This window comes from Mugil cephalus, chromosome 5, assembly GCF_022458985.1.
Source record: "Mugil cephalus isolate CIBA_MC_2020 chromosome 5, CIBA_Mcephalus_1.1, whole genome shotgun sequence".
NCBI lineage: Eukaryota > Metazoa > Chordata > Actinopteri > Mugiliformes > Mugilidae > Mugil > Mugil cephalus.
In genome coordinates, this window is record NC_061774.1 from 29411943 (window position 1) to 29435232 (window position 23290).

General features: G+C 48.0%; 2 protein-coding genes across 2 annotated transcripts; one reads left to right on the forward strand and one right to left on the reverse strand.

The window, feature by feature from the left end:
• Positions 1-180: 180 nt before the first annotated feature.
• On the reverse strand, positions 181-8785 carry rest (RE1-silencing transcription factor). Its single transcript, XM_047585457.1, has 6 exons — positions 8578-8785; positions 7300-7546; positions 5288-5845; positions 4009-4169; positions 3817-3900; positions 181-3311 (listed from the first exon to the last, which is right to left on the reverse strand). The coding sequence occupies exons 1-6, from the start codon at positions 8768-8770 to the stop codon at positions 1678-1680; spliced, it is 2877 nt and encodes a 958-aa protein (XP_047441413.1). The 5' UTR covers positions 8771-8785; the 3' UTR covers positions 181-1677.
• Positions 8786-11583: 2798 nt separating this feature from the next.
• b4galt1l (DP-Gal:betaGlcNAc beta 1,4- galactosyltransferase, polypeptide 1, like) lies at positions 11584-23273 on the forward strand. The gene is made up of 6 exons (XM_047584908.1): positions 11584-12325; positions 12524-12759; positions 14641-14828; positions 19986-20108; positions 20980-21084; positions 21175-23273. Exons 1-6 carry the CDS (start codon positions 12019-12021, stop codon positions 21302-21304), a joined length of 1089 nt encoding a protein of 362 aa, XP_047440864.1. The 5' UTR covers positions 11584-12018; the 3' UTR covers positions 21305-23273.
• Positions 23274-23290: the final 17 nt, after the last annotated feature.

Consider the following 23290-nt stretch of genomic DNA (forward strand, 5'->3'; position numbering starts at 1 on the left):
TCACGCTAACTCACCTCAGAATAACAGCAACTAGTCACTCATCAGTGAACAAGCTAATTACAAGTTACACAACAACTGAATGAAAAACACTGAACTCCCACAATGCACTGCAGCACATTTACCAGTTGCTGTCGAGTATTTAATTCAAATCTATTTTATTTTAGTGCATTAGTTTTTTTAAAAAATATGATTCTAAATTTGAATTGATGATGATCTTGTGACATTAAAATTAAATGTATTTAATTTTTTGTCGCTCAAAATATGCGTTACAACTGCCGACGTACGACACCTGCCAGCAGGTCCAGCTATTTATTGGACTATTCGACCCCAGGTAAAACAACCACGGGTAAATCTGTTCTGTTACATAAATGCCATTTCGTTTTCTCTGTAGCAGTTATTTCATTTCATAAATGCGACACACTGTGGATCTAACATAGAGGTGAAAACGATGTACGCAGTGTTATCTTCATTTTAGATGTTAAAGCGGTTTTGTGGCTCCCAGTGTTTTCTTTCCAAAGCCTCTTTGAGTGTTGAAGTTTGCCGATACAATATTCTACTGACCACATGGTGGCGCTACTGCTCATTTACACACGACTGAGTTCAGATCTAGAGATTAATCTGAATTGTTTGGAAGTTCTGAGTTTAATGAGGAGGGTTTGATTTATTATTTATATACGAATAAAATACAGAAAGAACTGAACCTGATGATGTATTTAATTACTGTTAATCTAAAATGAGTCTCATCAGAACAGAGACGATAATCACTAAAAGTGAAAAAAATGTTTATTAATGAGAAGAACAAATAAAGATGAAAGTAATTATTAATTTAACATAATTATTAATAATATTGATCTAAATGTGGTGCCATGTTTCTGCTGAATAAAAGGTCAAAGAAATGAATCAGAATTCATGTTGAATAACTTTATTTAAAAAGAGACAGTGAAGCAGACTAGAAGAACAGCGCCCCCTACCTGTACACAGACCCCTCCCTCTAGACCCTCAATTAGCTGAATTAGTGTTGTACTAGAACAGAGGTGATGAGACATGATCGGGTTCAATCACTTTATTTACAGACACAAACTGATCATTTATCGACGAGTCAGGGGTAGGAGTCAGGAGTCAGGGGTTACCATGGTGACCAACAACAATGGACAAACAGCTGATTGTCAAAGGCACTAAGAGAGAAACTGATCACAATCAATAACAAGACTAATCAAGACTAGAAAACGAGACCATGCAGGTTGAATGATAAAGTTCACGAGTTAACAGACAGGTCCGGACTAAGCTGAGCCGGGCCAGAGCCGGGTCTGAGCCAGGTCTGAGCCGGGCCGGAGCCGGGTCTGGCCGGGGTCTGAGCCGGGTCTGAGTCAGGTCTGAGCCGGGTCAGAGCCGGCCGGGGTCTGAGCTGGGTCTGAGCCGGGTCGAGCCGGGTCTGAGTCAGGTCTGAGCCGGGTCAGAGCCGGCCGGGGTCTGAGCCGGGTCTGAGCCGGGTCGAGCCGGGTCAGGCCGGTCTGACTGAGTGTTGAGTTTTTTCTAAACCGCTGAGTTTGTGGTGGAGGCTGGTGAAGGGAAAGTGACAGTGTGCGACAACAGAAGAAGAAGAAGATTCCAGGACCTTGGACCGTTCCTGTGACCACAGTGATGTGTATCTACAGACGCTGCCATGGATGCGTCCCCTCACTGCGGCGGCGTGGCGGTGGCGTTGGCGGTGGCGTCCATGTAGTAGACGTTGACCAGGTGGCGGTTCAGGTGGCGCCGGTACTCCATCTCCAGGGGGAAGGTGCGGTCACAGAAGATGCACATGTGACTCTTGAGCTCCGTCGGCGTCGGGATCTCATCAGTCGGCGTCTCCGGGTCGTTGGACATCTTCCCCGAGCCGGCGCCATTGAGGCCAGAGTCGTCGCTGCCCTCGGAGGCGCTGTCGCTGATGTCACTTCCTCCCTCGTGGCTGCTGTGGATGCCCTCGTCGTCCTCGGGGTCCACGGGTTTGCTCCGCTGCAGAGGAGACGCGGGTTTGAGGAAGGTCGGCGCGGGACGGTCCTGTCCTGAGACGTCAGGTACTGGTTCTGTTGGACTCGTCTCCTGTGTGGACGCCGCCGCCTGTGGAGGACTCTCTTCTGTTGGGTCGGTGCTGGATGCTTGAGTCGTGTCCACGTGAGGAGGAGGAGGAGGAGGAGGAGGAGGAGGAGGGGGTTCAGAGATCGCCTGCTCTGCCACTTTCTTGTTGGACCTCCTGGTCTTGTTCGGTTTCCCGTTGGGTTTCTCTGCTGCCGGACCAGAGTCCTTGGTCTTGTTGGCGTCAGCACCTTTCAGGCGCCGGGTCTTGGGGGGAGTCTCAGACTTGTTGGAAAGATCCAGGGCCTCCACCGCTCTCCTCTTCACAGCCTTCACCACCTTCTCTTTCTGACTTGTCTCTGGACCTTCTGGTTTTTCTGGAGCTTCTTCCACAGGTTCGGTACTTTTCTCTGACCTCTTTGATCCGGACTTCCTGGTCTTGCTGAGGTTCTTGCTGAGACTCTTCTGATTCTCCCTTGGTTCCTCTTTGTCGTCTTTCTGTCGGGCTGGTATTACTTCCTCTGGACTCTGTTCGGGTTTCTCCGCCTCTCTTTGGACTTTGTGAGGTTTGGGTTCTTCTGCTTGGCTCTGGATGGCGGTTTTCTTGGATCTTCTCTTGATGGCAGCAGTGTCTTTGACAGGAAGACTCTCGGGGGGACTCTCGTTGACCTTCTCCACCTTCTTCTGCCTCGTCTGGACCTTTTTCTCTGGCTCTACTTTGTCCTTGGTCTTTGGTATTTTCTCAGAAGTGATGCTTGATCTCTTCTGAGGTTTGTCAGTTGCCTGGTTCTGGACCGGTTGGGCTGTATTGGACCTGCTGTTCTTTCTCATTGATAGGTTGATGGGGCTGGAGTCCTCCTCGTCCCCGTCGTCCACGTCTTCCTCGATGCTGGACGAACTGTCAAACTTGTTTGCTGTGGAAGTTTCCTCTGTGCCGTCAGACCCGGGTTTCTTCAGGCGCAGCTTGACCCGGGACACGTCTAAGGGGACGTTGCAGCCCGAGTGCCTGGACTTGATGTGGTACTGCAGGTTGCACTTCTTGGAGGCGGCGTACTTGCAGAGTGGACAGAGGAACTGTCGAGGGTTGAGGTGCAGCTCCACGTGTTTCTTGAAGTTGCTGCGGTCGGCCGTCTTGTATTCGCAGTAGGGGCAGGACAGGGGTTTGGGTCCGTTGTGGACCTGACGGGCGTGACGAGTCACCTCATGCTGGTTGGCTGCCAGGTAGGTACAGCTCTCACACTTAAAGGGACGCTCACCTGCACAGAGAGGACAGGTCATGTGAGACATGTGGACAGGTGAGGTAAGATCACAGCAGATACACCTGAAGACCGGTTCACACCTAGTTCACACCTGTGAACACATCCTTCCGAAAATAACTGACGTCAGGGAGGATCAGCTGGACACATGATCCACGGTTTCACATCCAAACTAAGAACATTAAACCAGAACCTTGATGTCAAGGCTTTTCTTGAAATTCCTTTTTTGCAGTGCAGGTGTGAACAGGTTTCAGGTGTGAACAGGTTTCAGGTGTGAACAGGTTTCAGATGTGAACAGGTTGCAGGTGTGAACAGGTTTCAGGTGTGAACAGGTTTCAGATGTGAACAGGTTTCAGGTGTGAACAGGTTGCAGGGGTTGTTTACCGTGTTCATCCATCGCCGGCTTCAGTGAGAGCAGCACAAACAGAAATAACCAGAGTGAGTCAACAACCCTCATTTATCCACCTGAAGCCACGCGGCTCCTAGTCCGACTCTGGACACTGACCTGAGTGAGTCCTCATGTGACGTGTCAGGTGAGTCTTCTGGGAGCTGGAGTAGTCACAGTAGAGGCACTGGAAGGGACGGACACCTGTCCAACAGAGACACCATGAGGACAGGTAGAGACTGAACAGACCAGGACAGGGACAATGAGGACAGAGACACAGAGGACAGAGACCGTGAGGACCGAGTGTAGCACCTGTGTGTGTCCTGATATGCTGGACGTAGTTGCTCTTGCGGTCTGAGAAGTAGGAGCACTGGCTGCAGGTGTGTAGTTTACTGGGGAAGTGATTCCTCAGATGTTTCCTCCAGTGATACTGACTCACCGTGGTGTAGGGACACAGAGGACACTTAAACACCCTGAGGACAAGGACACACAGAGACATCTCATTAGTATTAATACAGACAAGAACTGGACCCCAGCGACTCCTCTCCCCGGAAAAAAAAGGGATGAGTTTTAACCCTCTGGAGCCCAGAGTCTGGTGTCCTATAGTCTAGGTGTCCAACCAGTAATAATGTCTAAATGTCTCTAAACTGTCTCCTGTCTCCATAGACTGAATATAGCCTCACTGTTGCTTAGCAACCACTGACACATCATGTCTTGATTGGTTGATGGATGCATGTTTCCACCAATAGGAAAGGGGCTGTCATGTTGTTTCTTTCTATCATGTGTAGCTGGCTAGCTCTCTCCTCCTGCTAGTTCTCTCCTCCTGCTAGCTCTCTCCTCCTGCTAGCTCTCTCCTCCTGCTAGCTCTCTCCTCCTGCTAGCTCTCTCCTCCTCCTGCTAGCTCTCTCCTCCTGCTAGCTCTCTCCTCCTGCTAGCTCTCTCCTCTTGCTAGCTCTCTCCTCCTGCTAGCTCCCTCCTCCTGCTAGCTCTCTCTCCTCGCTAGCTCTCTCCTCTTGCTAGTCTCTCCTCCTGCTAGCTCTCCTCCTGGCAGCTCTCTCCTCCTGCTAACTCTCTCCTCTTGCTAGCTCTCTCTCCTGCTAGCTCTCTCCTCCTGCTAGCTCTCTCCTCCTGTATTTGGACTCCTGCAGTTCCACCAATGTAGGTGCCTGCCATGTAGTTTCTTTCTAGTCTGCTCCTCTGCTACTCTCTCCTCCTGCTAGCTCCTCCTCCTGCTAGCTCTCTCCTCCTGCTAGCTCTCTCCTCCTGCTAGCTCTCTCCTCTTGCTAGCTCTCTCCTCTGCTAGCTCTCTCCTCCTGCTAGCTCTCTCCTCCTGCTAGCTCTCTCCTCTTGCTAGCTCTCTCCTCTTGCTAGCTCTCTCCTCTTGCTAGCTCTCTCCTCTTGCTAGCGTTTTCCTCCGTGAACCAAACATGACGACAATATTCAGGACACAGACTCAGTTATTTAGAACCAGAAGCGAATCTGAGAAGCATCTTAATGCTACATCTCAGTCTTAGACTGGTTGTGTTATTTGGACTCCACAGGGTTAACCAGATGTAGGTGAGACCAGGTGAGACCAGGTGAGACCAGTTACCTGTGGTCCTCGCCCTCCTTGCTGTGGTGCTTCAGGTGAGCGATGTAATGGTCGTAGCGGTTGGTGTTGTAGCCACAGCGCTCACACCTGATCAGCCCTTTGACGTCACCCCCCGCTGCCTCAGCGTCTGGTTCTGCCCCCGATGGCGTTGGGGCATCAGGACTTTCAGCCTCCTTGGTCCTGGTCTTGCTGCGGCCCTCTACCCGGTCCACCACCATCATCTTGCTGACGCTGTGGCTGCTGAGGTGCTGCACGAACTCCTCCTCGTTCTGGGCCTGGAAGTGACACGGCTTACAGTGGAACGGCTTCTTCTTCTTGGTTCCGCCCGTCACTGCTGGGAGGGCATCTTTCGCCTCTTTCCGGTGCCTCTGCTGAGGCGCCTTGTCGGTGGAAGGGGGGTCCGGCTGAGTCCGGCGTCGCAGATCTTCTGCTTTCTCTCCATCATGGCCCTCCCCGGCCTTGTCCACCCCACCCACTGCCATGTCGACGGCAGGGCCCGGAGACTCGGGGTACTCGATGATACAGACCTCTCTGTGGTTCTGGTTGTCATAGCTGTACCTGTTGGACACACAGGTGAGACACTCGAGATCAGATCAGAGGACAGAACCTGGACTGGATTGGAGGCCCCAGAAGAACTGGGTTCACCAAAGATTTGAAATGCTCCAAATCTGAGGGTTCTGGTAAAAAGGGTCGGTTGGGCCACCTAAAAGAACAATTACAGGTAATGTCTTCAGTGTCCTTTTTGTATCATCCCTGGACCAGTTTAGACCTTCTGGGGGGGCCGCTTTAAGCCCACGAGCCGAATGTTTGACCCCTGTGGTCTCTCGCCTCTGAGTTCAGATAAGATGGATCTCTGGTCATTAAGACTCTTAAACTGTCTCAGAACAAGGGTAGGACACGGGTAGGATGAGAGTAGGACGGGGGTAAGACGAGGGTAGGACATGGGTAGGACACGGGTAGGACACGGGTAGGATGAGAGTAGGACGGGGGTAGGACGGGGGTAGGATGAGGGTAGGACGAGGGTAGGACGGGTGTAGAGCGGGGGTAGGACAAGGGTAGGATGAGGGTAGAACAGGGGTAGGACGGGGGTAGGACGAGGGTAGGACGGAGGTAGGACAAGGGTAGGACAAGGGTAGGATGAGAGTAGGAAGGGGGTAGGACGAGGGTAGGACATGGGTAGAACGGGGGTAGGACACGGGCAGGATGAGAGTAGGACGAGGGTAGGACACGGGTAGGACGGGGGTAGGACACGGGTAGGATGAGAGTAGGACGAGGGTAGGACATGGGTAGGATGAGAGTAGGACGAGGGTAGGACACGGGTAGGACGGGGGTAGGACACGGGTAGGATGAGAGTAGGACGAGGGTAGGACACGGGTAGGACAAGGGTTGGACGGGGGTAGGACACGGGTAGGACGGGGGTAGGTCGACGGTAGAACACGGGTAGGACGGGGATAGGACGGGGGTAGGTCGACGGTAGGACACGGGTAGGACGGGGGTGGGACGGGGGTAGGACACGGGTAGGACGGGGGTAGGTCGACGGTAGAACACGGGTAGGACGGGGGTAGGACACGGGTAGGATGAGAGTAGGACGAGGGTAGGACATGGGTAGGATGAGAGTAGGACGAGGGTAGGACACGGGTAGGATGGGGGTAGGAGACAGGTAGGATGAGAGTAGGACGAGGGTAGGACAAGGGTAGGACAGGGGTAGGACACGGGTAGGACATGGGTAGGACACGGGTAGGACGGGGGTAGGTCGGCGGTAGGACACGGGTAGGACGGGGGTAGGACACGGGTAGGACGGGGGTAGGACGGAGGTAGGACGGGGGTAGGACGGGGGTAGAGCGGGGGTAGGACGGGGGTAGGACGGGGGTAGGACGGGGTAGGTCGACGGTAGGACACAGGTAGGACGGGGGTAGGCGTGTGGAGGGCGGAGCGCGCTGTCAAAGCCATCTAAGAGAACTGGGTTTCCAAACAACTGCAGCTTTGTCCCTGGGTCCTTCCTGTCTCCTGACCTGATGATACTCTCGTCCTCGCTGTCTGAGTAGCTGCTTCCCACCGTCTTCAGCTCCATCATCTCCTTCTCGTCCGCCATGCTGCCGTCAGCGCCGCCGCTCTCCGCCGCCGCCACATTGGCCAGCATCACCAGCTGAGGGGGGGGCAGCGTACCCCGGGACACGTCCTCCATCATGGACACGCCCACGGGAAACATCTCCACCGAAAACAAGGTCTGAGCGGCCATGACGACTCCAGCTGACCTGTCTGAGGATCAAGGAGAAAGACCATCAAAACCAACTAATAACTGAACCAGCGCCCCCTGGAGTCTGTGCACATCTCAACACAAACCTGGTCAATCAGTTAATTAATTTAAAAAATCAATCAATCGATCATGAACTAAACAATCAAGTAACCAATTAATCCATTAATCGATAACTGAACCAGCGCCCCCTGGATATTTCAAGAAAAATCTGGTCAATCAATCAACCAATCAAACGTCTGATCAACCAATCACGTGCTTGTGTTGACAGTGTAAACTGATTATGATGGTGATGGACGAGGAGCTTCGTCCTGAACTCTCTCAACCACTGGCGGCCATTTTGAAACAGCACCACCACTGCGTCGACAGCGACACACGTTCAGAAGTCCAACAGGAAAACTCCAACTTTATCTCAAACTCTCACTCCACACGGAATTAACTTCACATCAGCTTCTGTCTAACGACAGGATGAAAGGTTAATGGCATCAGAAGGAAACGGGGGTTTAAAAAAGTGAAATGTTAATTTGGTTTAACTGGAATTGGAAAGGGGAAAAAAAGGATAACCTCAACATGTGTCCAAACTTTACATCTGGAGAGCAGCGTTTACAGACGAGTTAGAACAACGTTTCAGTGTGAATAAGGTTTTAAATTAAACACTAAATGGTTTGATTTTAATCTTAACGTTTTATGTCTCGGTTAAAGGTCGTTCTGGACTCTCTCTGATTTCCAGCGACCATTTTCCAACAAAAGTTCGTCAACTTTGCGGAAGTTGAATCAAAGAGCGACATTTTGCTGGTGGAGCCTGGAATCTGAGTCCAGCGGGGATTGTGGTGGAGTGTGGCCCCGGACAGAGCTCCGTGGAGCGGGTGGAGCGGGTGGAGGGTCGGGGTGTAGCCCCGGACAGAGCTCCGGGGTGTAGCCATGGTCCTGATCCGGACAGCGCCTCCATTTTACCACAACTTTCTGCTGCTCCGCTCCGACTAAAACTCACTGAGTTCGGCGTGAAACACCTGAAAACATCCGCCCTGTCACTCACCGACTCCCCGGCAACAACTTCGCTGCGATCCGAAACTCTTTTCTCCAGATTTAAACTTTTTCCTTCGACGAACGAACAACAAACAAAAGTCCTCAGAAGTTTCCGCACATTCCTCCACAGCGACGCACGGCCGTGACGTCAGCACGTCGCCCGCTGCAGTGGAGGAGACTGTTGACAGTATATGAATATGCATCACGCACTACAGGCTAAAAGCTTGGAAGCAAGATCAAATTTATACAAAAGAAGGTCATGGTTTCACTGATATACTTTTCAACAAAACAAACGTGATTATTGTACAAAGAGGAACTTATCAGTAGATAAGTCACCATCATTATCAGGTCTTTGAGTTTTTCTTTCTTCAGAGTAGCCTCCTCCGCCTTTAACAACGGTTTGGAATAGAGGAGTTTGGAAGAGGCTGTTGATTCGCGCTTTTCTGACTGATCCATCCAACTCATCCCACACAAGCTCAAGTGGACAGAGGTCTGGAGACGGAGGGACCAAACCATCTCTTGAGGACCACGTCCTCTTCTTTTGTGTCTTGGTAACCCTGACAGAGCCTGGCACAACGCTGAGGCTTATTATCTTGCTGTAAAACAAACTTTCGACCCACAAGTCTTAGTCCAGATGGAAGTGCATGATGCTGGAGGATGGAGTGGTACTGTTCCTTCTTCATGCCACCCTTTACTTCAAACATGTCTCCTCCTCTGTCACCTGTAAACATCCTCATACCGTCTACTACCTCCTCCTTGTTTTACTGTGGCTGTTACACAAGGTGCTGTAAGATGTTCCCCAGTTTTTCTGTGGACATAGTTCAAACTTGTTTTGGTCCCATCCAGAGAACTTGTATCCAGTCATCATAGGTCTAAGTTTTGTGAGCTTTTGCCCACTCGTGTCTCTTTTTCTTGTTCCGTGGATGAAGTAGCGGTTTCAGACCAACCTTTCTCAGACGTCTTTTCACAGTTGTCAGAGATACGGGTTTTGACCTTTTCATGTTGATTTCTTCCCTTATTTGTGACGCTGGTGACAATAATATGTTCATCCTCTGCTTTTCTTCCAGGCCCACTACTCAGTTTCTTTTTTAGTCTTTTCTGTGGTAGTCTGTCATTTGAGCTTTATTGGGATATTTGTCTGCAAACTCTCAAAAGCCAAAGAGTTAAAGTGAATAATGCAAACTGTTTTTTTATTTTATTTTTTTTTTACTTTTGCACTGATTTGTGACTCTTCACTCTTGCAATAACACCAACACATACTAACACCAACACATACTTAAAGGTAAACTGAGGAAAATGGTTCATGTCAAAAGCAAAGTCTGATCCTGCATTAAATATACGTTCTAAAATACATAGAAGTCATGCTGGTTTTTAAGAAAGGCATCATGGACAGAAACTTGAAGAAGCTTCCAAACTTGTTCTTGGGCTCCTTGTCTTCCTCCATGACCCAGTTTCTCTTCACATTCAGCTCATGGACTCATGTCCTGACATTTTCTTTCAGAGTTCACTGGTAGAATTCACAGTTCATTGGTCCATCAATGATGAGCAGATGCAGCAGAACAGGCCCAAACCAGGACATTAGCGCCCCCATGTTTCATGGAGGGATGAGGTTCTGATGCTGGAATGCAGTGTTGGTTCATCTCCAAACATGACGATGCCCAAACATTTAAAGTTACATTTAAATTTAAAATGGAAACACTCATCAATGCATGGACTCTAACTGGACCTTAAAATGAACTTGTAATCCCAGAGGAGCTCCTCTCTGATATGTAAGGACACTAAAACCTTGAGCAGTACCATGTACTTTTCCAGTCTTTGGAGGCAGTGTTTGTGTGTCTTTTAGACACTGATGTTTTTATTCTTTTTATTAGTTTATTTATTATTTTTTATCCTGTTGCTGTTTGTCTCCTGTCATATTTTATTATTTGTAGTATGTTTTTCTCATATGGACCAATTCAATTCTGAAATAAAGATTGATTGTCTAACCTTCATTTTAGAAAAGATGATATATGCTGATATATTACACTTAATGGGATGTTGGCTAGACTCTGGAGTTTCTCATGCTACGGACTCAAAGAGACAGAAGATTTATATCTTTGTTGAAAAACAGCAGAAAAAAGTTTGACATTGATTCAACATATAATGTGTAAGAAATAAAAAGAAACAACAATAACTTATAATAATAACAATGAATGAACAAATCATCGAGAGGAAAATAGATGAAAGAATAAATGCAGAATAAATAAATGTTGACGAATGAAGATGCCAAACCATGACCAGCAGGTGGCGCCTTCTTCCTGGTTCAATCTGATCACATGCCACAAAATGATGCCAAAAAATCTCAGCTTTTATTTATTTTATCTGAGTTCACCTGAGTTTAGAGATCGGAGATCTATCTATCTATCTATCTATCTATCTATCTATCTATCTATCTATCTATCTATCTATCTATCTATCTATCTATCTATCTATCTATCAGATAGATAGATCTATACTATCTGATAGATAGATAGATAGATAGATAGATAGATAGATAGATAGATAGATAGATAGATAGATATAGATATATCTATCTATAGATATAGATATATCTATAGATAGATATCTATCTATAGATATAGATAAAGATATAGATATAGATATATCTATCTATCTATCTATGTATCTATCTGATAGATAGATAGATAGATAGATAGATAGATAGATATATCTATATCTATCTATAGATATAGATATATCTATAGATAGATATCTATATATAGATATAGATAAAGATATAGATCTATCTATCTATCTATACATAGATAGATAGATAGATAGATAGATAGATAGATAGATAGATAGATAGATAGAGTTAACTGAGCTAACCAGTGTTTCTATGCCGCTGGAGCCATATATAGAGGATATAGATATATATAGATATATATATCCGGTATAGTCCAGATGATCCAGTACAGGTGTAGTTCAGCACCAGTGACGTGACATCAGCTTTATTTTGAAACGTCCACCGGAAGTGGTGTGCGTGTGTTTCCGTTGACAGTTGGAAGCGTCGACATAAAACTTTCCTCCTCCTCCGGATCTGACCAGACCTTCCGAGCCCCGCGTTCAACGCTACAAACTCCTGTTCACCTCCCGAGAACCGCCTGGAGCTACGGGACCAGAGGCGGGTTCCAGACGCTGACTTCCTGACAACTTTGTAGAACTTCTTTAAAGCTGGAAGATAAAAGCGCAGCTAATTCCGTTAGCCGCCGACTGACCCCGACTCCTCCCGACGGCCTCCCTCGGTCCGGACCGACCCGACCTCTGCGTGAAAGGATCGAAACGTTGCGGGACATGGACCCTGGAAGCAGTTAACAGTCCGGGGGACGGAGGACTCTCTGACTTCTTCTCTCGCCCTCCCCGCCACGTCTCCGGGGTTTTCGGAAGCCGCCCCCCCCCGCAGCCACCCAGGATGCCCGCAGACTCCTCCGGGAACTTCAGCCTCCTCCAGCGGACCTGCAAGCTGGTGGTGCTGCTGTGTTTCCTCCACATCTCCGTCACCGTCGTCTTCTACGTCCGCTCCCTGGACCTCCGGTTCGCCTTCGTCCACAACCACAAGACCCAGAGGAACGATACACAGTCGAACCGGGTCACGAGACCCGGCATCGCCTCCCCAACTGAGCCCCCGGGGCCGGAAGAGGAGCCCAGACTTCCGCAGGAGACGGAACCGAATCCGGTCAAGAAGCTGGAGAAATGTCCCGAGACATCCCCGCTGCTCGGTGAGTACCAGAAGAACCACAGGGTCCTGGTCCTGGTCCTGGTCCTGGTCGATCAGCTGGGCCCTGGACTGATTAGTGGTCCCCCCACACACACTCAGTTCTTCCTGTTTGTTATGGTGAAGGTTTTGTTTCCTCAGCTGTGACCCAGAACCCTTCAGAACCCCCTCAGTGACTAATGACTTTGTTGTCCGTTTTCAGTGGGTCCTCTGCGGGTGGAGTTCAACACCCCCGTGAGCCTGGACCAGGTCCGCAGAGACAACCCCAACGTGGAGCGTGGTGGACGCTTCAGGCCCAGAGACTGCGAGGCGCTGCAGAAAGTCGCCATCATCATCCCCTTCCGCAAACGGGACGAGCACCTGAAGTTCTGGCTCCATTACCTGCACCCCATCCTGCAGAGGCAGCAGCTGGACTACGGGGTCTATGTCATCAACCAGGTGGGTCTGGGGCTGACGGGGTAAAAGTTACACCTTCTCTACAGGACGCACTAGGTACGATGGGGGGTTCGTCTGCCTTTCATGTTCCCTGATGGACCAGGTTCAGGTCTGGACTCCTCAGACCTCATGACCTCCCCCCATGTCTCCAGAGTCTTTGTGCTGCTCCCTGTCAGACTGGAGCCTTTTTTCCCGGTTGTCCTCCCTGATCAGTGGTTTTCTGTTCAGTCCCTTGAGTTCCCTTCACATTGTCCATGGTGTGAAATGTTCTTCCTTCCACTATTAAACACAGCCCTGAGTTCTACTGCTGCTTTTCTTCCAAACGTTTCTCCATCAGTCAGGATTTATTTCTTCCTGGTAGAACATGGTTCTCCACTGTCCTTCCAGTCTGGAATAAAGTAGTTTCTACATGTTTGATTTAATCCTTCTCCACCACGGGATGTGGAGGAAATGAGAAGCTCCTTATTGCATCAGTTGGTCTTAAAGAACTAGTTGAAGATAATCGCTCTGGACTATGAGCTCAGTTTCATCCAGGTGGAGGAGACTTTTTATCTGAGGCCACTGTATGAACTAGTCTCTAGAGAAGCTGTAAGTCACACGGAGAAACATGACTCCAGCCCAAACACTGGTTGTTGTTTCTGAATGTGTTTGTGTTGCATTATTAACTTTCAGAGACTAGGGAACAGTTCACACCTGAACAAGTTTATCTGCATACGTGGTTATACAGTTACATACCTGTTGGTTCAGTTTGTCACCGTCTCTCAGTCAGAGAGATGAACCTGATCAACATGAACATCTGAAGGTCTTAACCGCTCCACATCTGCCTGTCCTACCTGTCCTACCTGTCCACTCGTTAACAGACTCGTTAACAGACTCGTTAACAGACTCGTTAACAGACTCATTAACAGACTTTGATGAAATGTGATGTTTTTTTTCTAACTTTGCTTCTCAGCTTTGTTTGTGACTCACAGTTTTTCTTCTTCTCTCTTGTCTGTCTTCCTTTTCCTCCTCCTCCTTCTCCTCCTGCTCTTCTTCCTCCTCTTCCTCCTCCTCCTCCTCCTCCTTTTAGTCCCCACACCCATTCCCTCTGCATGTCAGGCATCTTGACCAGTGGCTGTGGTCTCTGGAGACGCTGGCCCTGCCTCCTGCTTGGTCTCGACCATTAGCAGCGGGTGCTTTCTGAGTTTCTCATGGTAAAACAGGCTTTTCTTCCTCTGCTGCTCTTCCAGTCTCTCACTAACCTCCAGGGCAGGAATGATATAAAGGAATGTCCCAGAGAACAGCTGATCTCAGGGTTCCCACCTGAACTCACCTGTCTGGCTCCAGCGGCATAGAAACACTGGTTAGCTCAGGTAGCTCAGTTAGCTCAGTTATCTCAGGTAGCTCAGGTAGCTCCCTTAGCAAACGTGACCTTCATCTCACACCTGTTTCCTAGAAACCTGAGTCAGTCATTCATTCAGCTGAACTCATAAAACGTGGGATATTTACTCAGGAAAAGTAGAACACAATAGACTTTATTATGGTTTGACCTTTCGTACAGTGAGTGAGTAAAGAAATGCAGAGCACTGGCACTGTTTCAAAAGTACCGGTTTGGCACTGGTATGAGATAAAACCTGAACCAGCCCCGGACCTACTTCCGCATAGAGACAGTCTTCTCGTCATGTGCTGTCTTATTCTTGTTGTCTTTGTCCTTGTCCTTATCTTATCGCGTCTGTCATGAAGTGAGTTCATGAGTTCAGGACCTCGCTACAGCCTTCATTGAGTTTTTCTATCGGTCTAAAAAAAACTAAACCTGACAACCAGGAACAATGTGAGGAAGTGTTTCAGATGTAGTAGGTCAACATCTAGTTGAATTTAAGATGACGTCCAGGTGTATGTCTCCAGGACGGAGATGTCACCTTTAACCGAGCCAAGCTGCTGAATATCGGCTACGTGGAGGCTCTGAAGGAGTACGACTACGACTGCTTCGTCTTCAGCGACGTGGACCTCATCCCCATGGACGACCGCAACACCTACAAGTGCTTCAGCCAACCACGACACCTGTCGGTCTCCATGGACAAGTTCGGCTTCAGGTGAGGACCCGTCCTCTGAATCTGAATCTGAATCTGGGCTGGATCTACAACACAACACAACACAGAGCTGATGATCCTTTCACCAGAAATACTGAGTATGAACAGACTGAAACAACCTCCCACAATAAAACAAATAAAATATTCACCTCCACAATAATAAGAATAATGGATATAAGAATAACAAAAAGGTGCGTCTCCTTTCAAAACAATATTAGTCGCGTTTGGTCCTTTAGTCCAACCAAAGCGGTTTGTGCCGCGAACCAACAACATTCTGCCTCCACTTTACATTATGAGACTTTATGGAGTTAATTATTGATATTTCAAATCAACAGGATGCGGGTCATGAAATTAACGTGCATTATGGGAGATGTAGTTTATGGTAAACATTGCTAAGCTTTATTAGAATTAGTATGAGAATATTAGCAAATAATTGTCTATGGATGTGTTGACAACCATACACATGTTAACCTCTGGTGGGACACCTTCATGAAACCACATGAAACTAAAGCACAGGTGTAATAATGAAGTGGCCAGTCAGCTGCTGCGTGTCGGCGCGGGAGGGGGGGGGGGCGGTTAGTGCTGAGTCACTGTTCTGCAGAAAGAGCTGTTGGGTTGGGGGGAGGGGTGGGTGTGGCTAAACCTCCACCATCTGCACATACTTCCTGTTTCCTGTTTCCTGTCAGAGTCACGCTCAGTTCTTAAGAAGGAACATAATTCCTCCTCTAGGACACGACTCCCAACGCCCCACAGGTGAAGCGGTTTGATGACGAGCCACAAATATTCACCTTCCTTATTACCTGTTATTGCAACATGTCCTCACATCTGCCGCCACGCACAACTTCTACAGCAACAACCTGAAGGTCTTAATGTCAGTAAAAACGACGGATACAGCTTTTAACACTGTAGCAGCAACTAATATGACTTAGGGTACAGTTTGTACATACATGACACACACACACACACACATACAGTGGGGGAAATAAGTATTTGATCCCCTGCTGAATTTGTAAGTTTGCCCACTTCCATAGAAATGATCAGACTCTGGTTTTTATGGTTGTTTACTGGTTATGGGTATAGACAGAATATCAATCGAAAATGCATAAAAAACACACAATCTAAAAGTTATAAATTGTTATGTATTTTATTAAGGGAAATAAGTATTTGATCCCCAACAATTCACTTAGAATTCAGGCTCCTACAGATTGGCTGGTGCGCATGTGGCACACAGCTATGCTCAGTCAACTAATTACCAATACTCCTGATCTTAACTCGTCATGTATATAAAGCACACCTGCTCTAAGAATCAGTTTCTTACATTCCAACTTCTACAGCACCATGGGCAAGACCAAAGAGCTGTCAAAAGATGTCAGGGACAAGATTGTAGACCTGCACAAGGCTGGTATAGGTTACAAAACCATCAGCAAAAGGCTTGGTGAGAAGGTGACAACTATTGGTGCCATTATTCGCAAGTGGAAGACCCATAAAAGGACCATCAACTGTCCTCGGTCTGGAGCTCCCCGCAAAATCTCGCCTCATGGAGTGAGGATGATGATGAGAAAGGTGAGGGAGCAGCCTAAAACAACACGGCAGGAGCTTGTTAATGATCTGGAAGCAGTTGGGACCTCCGTCACCAAGAAAACAGTTGGCAACACACTGCGCCGTTATGGATTGAACTCTTGCAGTGCCCGCAAGGTCCCCCTGCTCAAGAAGGCACATGTACAGGCCCGCCTTAAGTTTGCCAGTGAACATCTAAATGACTCAGAAGGCTTGGGAGAAAGTGCTGTGGTCTGACGAAACCAAAGTTGAGCTATTTGGCATTAACTCGACCTGCCGTGTTTGGAGGATGAAAAAACGTGAGTATGACCCAAAGAACACCATACCCACGGTTAAGCATGGAGGTGGAAACATCATGTTTTGGGGCTGTTTTTCAGCAAAGGGTACAGGGCAACTTCACCGCATTATGGGGCCAATGAATGCAGCCATGTACTGTAACATCTTGGACAAAAACCTTCTTTCCTCAGCAAGAACACTGAAGATGCCTCGTGGGTGGGTTTTCCAACATGACAATGACCCAAAACATACTGCCAGGACAACAAAGGAGTGGCTCAAGAAGAAGCATATTAAGGTCATGGAGTGGCCTAGTCAGTCTCCAGACCTTAACCCGATCGAAAACCTGTGGAGGGAGCTGAAGCTCCGAGTTTCCAAGAGGCAGCCAAGAAACTTGAAGGATTTAGAGACTGTCTGTAAAGATGAATGGGCCAAAATCCCTCCTGCGCTGTGTGCAAACCTGGTGACCAACTACAAGAAACGTCTCATCGCTGTGCTTGCCAACAAAGGTTTCTCTACAAAGTACTGACTTGTGTTGTGCTTGGGATCAAATACTTATTTCCCTTAATAAAATACATAACAATTTATCACTTTTAGATTGTGTGTTTTTTATGCATTTTCGATTGATATTCTGTCTATACCCATAACCAGTAAACAACCATAAAAACCAGAGTCTGATCATTTCTATGGAAGTGGGCAAACTTACAAATTCAGCAGGGGATCAAATACTTATTTCCCCCACTGTATATACACACATATATATACACACATATATAAAACTAGTTCCATTTTTAAAGTGAAGAAGGAAGTAGAAGAAGTAAACAACAACTAACCCAATAGCAACAATTAATACATTTTTGTCTTTTGTAGGTTTGGTTCTCCAGCTAATCACATATTAGCTCATTAGCTAACTTGTAGTCGTATGTCTGCGCTCACCAAATAGCATTAGCTAGCTGTATAAATAGCACATGTACAGACTCCTGTTCAGTGACAGGTGAACCTGGCGTTTAACAGTCCAGCTACTGAGACTGATCCAGGACAGAAAACTCATCCGTTACATGTTGAGTTAAGTTTAATTCAGGAAGAAGTTTATCGGAATCCAAGGATTAATAATAATAATAATAATAATAAGAAGAAGAAGAAGAAGAATTTTATTTCTAAAGTGCTTTCAATTCAATTCAGCCAACAGACATAAAACAGACTAAAAAACAGTCTCTACAACTAAAACACAGGCCAAGTCTCATAAGAAGCAGTAAACAAGTGTCTCTTTAACTTTGCTTTGAAAGCCTCCTTCCTATAACAGACCTGCTGCCTAATGTTGACTGTTCCAGTCGTGCTCACCAACTTTTTCTTTTCTAACAGACCGAGGGTCAGACATAGAAGGTTCGAATACCAATAAAAATGTTTTTTTTAAAAATAATTTTAAAGGTTAACAGAAGCACCTTAAATAGAGCCCTAACCTGACAAGGCACCAGTGAAGAGAGGCCAACTCCGGGGTGATGGGCTCTTTTTTGGCAATCCTGGCAAAAGGGCAGTAATCAGGCTGAGAGATTACAAGGAGTGAATAAGGACCTCAGCATATTTTGACGACAGGATCAATTGGATCTTTGCAATATTCTAAGATGAAAAAAAGGAAATCTTTGTCACCTGCTTGACGCAGAGCAAAATCATCAAACAGATGATACAGTTTCTGGGACAGACTCTTGTGAAACCACAAGCCTAAATGCACAAGACTCAGACAGAACATTATGAAACAAAATGTACTGAGATCTGTCTGACGAATAAGACTTGGCATCTGGCCAGAGATGCTGACAAAGTGTTCAAGTCTGTCAGATAGTTTGTCGTAATCTCCTGTATCGAAAGCCGAACTGGTCCAACAACAATAAAACCAAAGCTCTATAGAATCCACATTTAACAATAAATCATCGACCACCTTTGAATACTGGACAAGCTGGTTTGAGACCACCTTTCAAACACCTTTGACAAAAAGAAAAGGTTTGAGACCATTCTGTAGTTTCACAGTGAGTCAGCGTTTAATCCAAGCTTCTTTAAAAGGAGTTTTACTACAGCAGGTTTGAAACAGGACAATGACAAACACACCTGATGAAATGTAAGGGCCTAATATTGGCCAGAGCTCCTTAATGACCCATGATGGAGAGGATCCAAAGAGCTGTTTGCTGGGCAAGCTGTCTTGTTAATACCCTAACGAGCTGCTTTATTAATACCCTAATCCTAACGAGCTGTCTTGTTATTACCCTAATGAGCTGCCTTATTAATACCCTAACGAGCTGCCTTGCTGATAACCGTAACCCTAACGAGCTGCCTTATTAATACCCTAACGAGCTGCCTTATTAATAACCCTAACGAGCTGCCTTATTAATAACCCTAACCCTAACGAGCTGCCTCATTAATACCCTAACGAGCTGCCTTGCTAATAACCGTAACCCTAACGAGCTGCCTTATTAATACCCTAACGAGCTGCCTTATTAATACCCTAACGAGCTGCCTTGCTAATAACCGTAACCCTAACGAGCTGCCTTATTAATACCCTAACGAGCTGCCTTATTAATAACCCTAACGAGCTGCCTTATTAATAACCCTAACCCTAACGAGCTCCCTCATTAATACCCTAACGAGCTGCCTTGCTAATAACCGTAACCCTAACAAGCTGCCTTATTAATACCCTAACGAGCTGCCTTATTAATAACCCTAACGAGCTGCCTTATTAATAACCCTAACGCTAACGAGCTGCCTCATTAATACCCTAACGAGCTGCCTTGCTAATAACCGTAACCCTAACGAGCTGCCTCATTAATGCCCTAACGAGCTGCCTTGCTAATAACCGTAACCCTAACGAGCTGCCTTATTAATACCCTAACGAGCTGCCTTATTAATAGCCCTAACGAGCTGCCTTATTAATAACCCTAACCCTAACGAGCTGCCTCATTAATACCCTAACGAGCTGCCTTGCTAATAACCGTAACCCTAACGAGCTGCCTCATTAATACCCTAACGAGCTGCCTCATTAATAACCGTAACCCTAACGAGCTGCCTCATTAATGCCCTAACGAGCTGCCTTATTGATAACCGTAACCCTAACAGGTGGAACAGTAGCACATAAAAAATCATCGTGTGCTTCTTGGGAACAGAGTTTAATACGTCCTCAGCTTGGTTTCTCCATCAGGAGGAACTGCCGCTAATCTTGTCACATCATTACCATTGTGAGTTAGCATGTTGCTGTCATGCAGTATATGGTCAGTGTAAATTAGCCTGCTAAGCTATTCTATGCTAAGCGCTCCAGTGTGAATGTGTATGTCATGTGACCTGCAGGCTGCCCTATAACCAGTACTTCGGAGGCGTGTCTTCCCTGAGCAAAGAGCAGTACCTGAAGATCAACGGCTTCCCCAACAACTACTGGGGCTGGGGGGGGGAGGATGACGACATCTACAACAGGTACATACATCGCTACACACAACAAGTACACACCTACACGACAACGCATTGGCCAGTCACAGTCAAGCTTTTATCCTCCACCAACTTCCATCCACTTCCACCAACTTCCATCAACTAGTATCAACAGTCATGAACCAGTCTGATCAACTGATCTAATGAACTTGATGGGGGTCGGGGTCAGGGTCAGGTCCTGAGTGTTAGATGGGGGTCAGGGTCTGGTTCTGAGTGGTGGATGGGGTCAGGTCTGGTTTAGATGGTCAGGTCGGTTTGGTGGATGGGGTCAGGTGGTTGCGGTCAGGTCCTGAGTGGTGGATGGGTGGTCATGGGTCTGGTCCTGAGTGTTAGATGGGGGTCAGGGTCAGGTCCTGAGTGGTGGATGGGGGTCAGGGTCTGGTCCTGAGTGGTGGATGGGGGTCAGGGTCTGGTCCTGAGTCTTAGATGGGGGTCAGGGTCAGGTCCTGAGTGGTGGATGGGGGTCAGGGTCTGGTCCTGAGTGGTGGATGGGGGTCAGGGTCTGGTCCTGAGTCTTAGATGGGGGTCAGGGTCAGGTCCTGAGTGGTGGATGGGGGCAGGTCTGGTCCTGAGTGGTGATGGGTCAGGTTGGTCTGAGTCTGGGGTCGGGCTGGCCTGAGTGGTGGATGGGGGTCAGGGGCTGGTCCTGAGTGGTGGATGGGGGTCAGGGTCTGGTCCTGAGTCTTAGATGGGGGTCAGGGTCTGGTCCTGAGTGGTGGATGGGGGTCAGGGGCTGGTTCTGAGTGGTGGATGGGGGTCAGGGTCTGGTCCTGAGTGGTGGATGGGGGTCAGGGTCTGGTCCTGAGTCTTAGATGGGGGTCAGGGTCTGGTCCTGACTGGTTGTGTGGTTCTGTTCCAGGCTGGCGTCTAAAGGAATGTCCATCTCCAGACCCAGTGGCGAGGTGGGGAAGTGCCGGATGATACGACATGCCCGGGACAAGGAGAACGAGCCGAACCCTCAGAGGTGATCCCTCGGTCCAGATCGCCCCCACCCTCCCACCCCCCTCCTCCCCCGGTTGTGACTGACCCCAGTTTGTGTTGTTTCCTGTTCCAGGTTCGACCGGATCGCCCACACCAGACAGACCATGTACCAGGACGGCATCAACTCCCTGTCCTACCGAGTGGTGCGCGTGGACAAGCTGGACCTGTTCACCAGGATCACAGTGGACGTGGGCAAACCCTGACGGTTCTGGCCCACAACACAGACTGAGACTCGTGGGATTGGAACCGATCAGACGCTGGCGCTGTCCCACTTCGTGAACCAGACTTTTATTTTGAAATTGTGATGGACAATCTGCCTGTGGGGTCACGTGATCAGGGCCCCACTGCTGTGGCATTATGGGTAATAAACAGGAGGTTCTGATGTTCTGGTTCTACATAAAGTCTCACAAAGGCCCCTGAACCAGAACCTGAACCAGAACCAGACCAGCCTCCTGTGTGTGTGTGTGTGTGTGTGTCATGAAGTGATTGATAGACGCTTTAAACAATCATAGACTGACTGACTGGTTTCTGACTGACTGACTGGTTCCTGACTGACCTTTTCCCGACTGACTGGTTCCTGACTGACTGGTTCCCGACTGACTGACTGGTTCCTGACTGACTGGTTCCCGACCTTATGGTTGCCGACTGACTGGTTCCGGACTGACTGGTTTTTGACTGACTGGTTCCCGACCTTATGGTTCCCGACTGACTGGTTCCTGATTGACTGACTGGTTCCTGACTGACTGGTTCCCGACCTTATGGTTCCCGACTGACTGGTTCCTGACTGACTGGTTATTCACTGACTGGTTCCTAACTGACTGACTGGTTTCTGACTGAGTGGTTCCTGACTGACTGACTGACTGGTTCCTGACTGACTGACTGGTTATTGACTGACTGGTTATTGACTGACTGGTTCCTGACTGACTGACTGATTATTGACTGACTGACTGGTTCCTGACTGACTGAGTGGTTATTGACTGACTGACTGGTTATTGACTGGTACCAAAGACCTGATCCTATGAACGAGGGCGAGTTTGTCTGATGTTGGACGTCTTTTATTCTTCCTCAGCTTTAATGTGCCTTAAAGACTCTGTGGAGACAATGTCCCTGTCTCCGTCTCTGTCCCTGGTTTGACTATACAGAAGCACAGCTCCCCCTGCTGTCCAGTCTCAGCTCTGCGGTGGTGACCAGGTCCAGATGCAGGTTTATATGATGAAAAAGGAGCTCAGAACCAGGTTCCACAGCCGCCTCTAAAGAACCAGATGAATGTTTAGGGACGAGTCAAAGTCCTGATGTTGTAGCATCAGTTGATGAGAAGAAACCACCAACATCTCACAGCTGAAGCTACGGGATCAGATTCCTGCTGCTGTAGACGCTGATCAGCTGTTACCACAAACGTTTAGTGTGAAGGACTCACGGACTCAGCAACATGATCGACACTGGACCAGTTTCACGTCACAGTTCTGGTTCTTTGTCGACTTTCAGGATGATTTGAGTCGTTTTATGAAGAAATGTTTCAACTGAGTTCATCCAGTCATGAAACCTGAGAGAGATGAACCTTTAGCTGGTAGCTGACGCTAGCTGATGCTAGCTGATGCTAGCTGATAGCTGGTGCTAGCTTATAGCTGATGCTAGCTGGTGCTAGGTGGTAGCTGATGCTAGCTGGTGGCTGATGGTAGCTGATGGTAGCTGGTGGCTGATGGTAGCTGGTGCTAGGTGGTGGCTGATGGTAGCTGATGCTAGCTGGTGGCTGATGCTAGCTGGTGTTAGCTGGTAGCTGATGGTAGCTGGTGCTAGCTTATAGCTGATGGTAGCTGGTGGCTGATGGTAGCTGGTGCTAGGTGGTGGCTGAGGGTAGCTGATGCTAGCTGGTGTTAGCTTATAGCTGATGCTAGCTTGTGCTAGGTGGTAGCTGATGCTAGCTGGTGTTAGCTTGTAGCTGATGGTAGCTGGTGCTAGCTTATAGCTGATGGTAGCTGGTGCTAGGTGGTAGCTGATGCTAGCTGGTGGCTGATGCTAGCTGGTGTTAGGTGGTAGCTGGTAGCTATGCTGAAGCCCGTTTCATTCTACTCAAGCTGAAATATTAATGGTTCATGGTGAGTCAGCCTGTGGCGCCACCTACAGGCCTGGATGTATCCTGGTTAACCACTAAACAATAAACCATTATTCAAACTTCGTGTGAACATTAT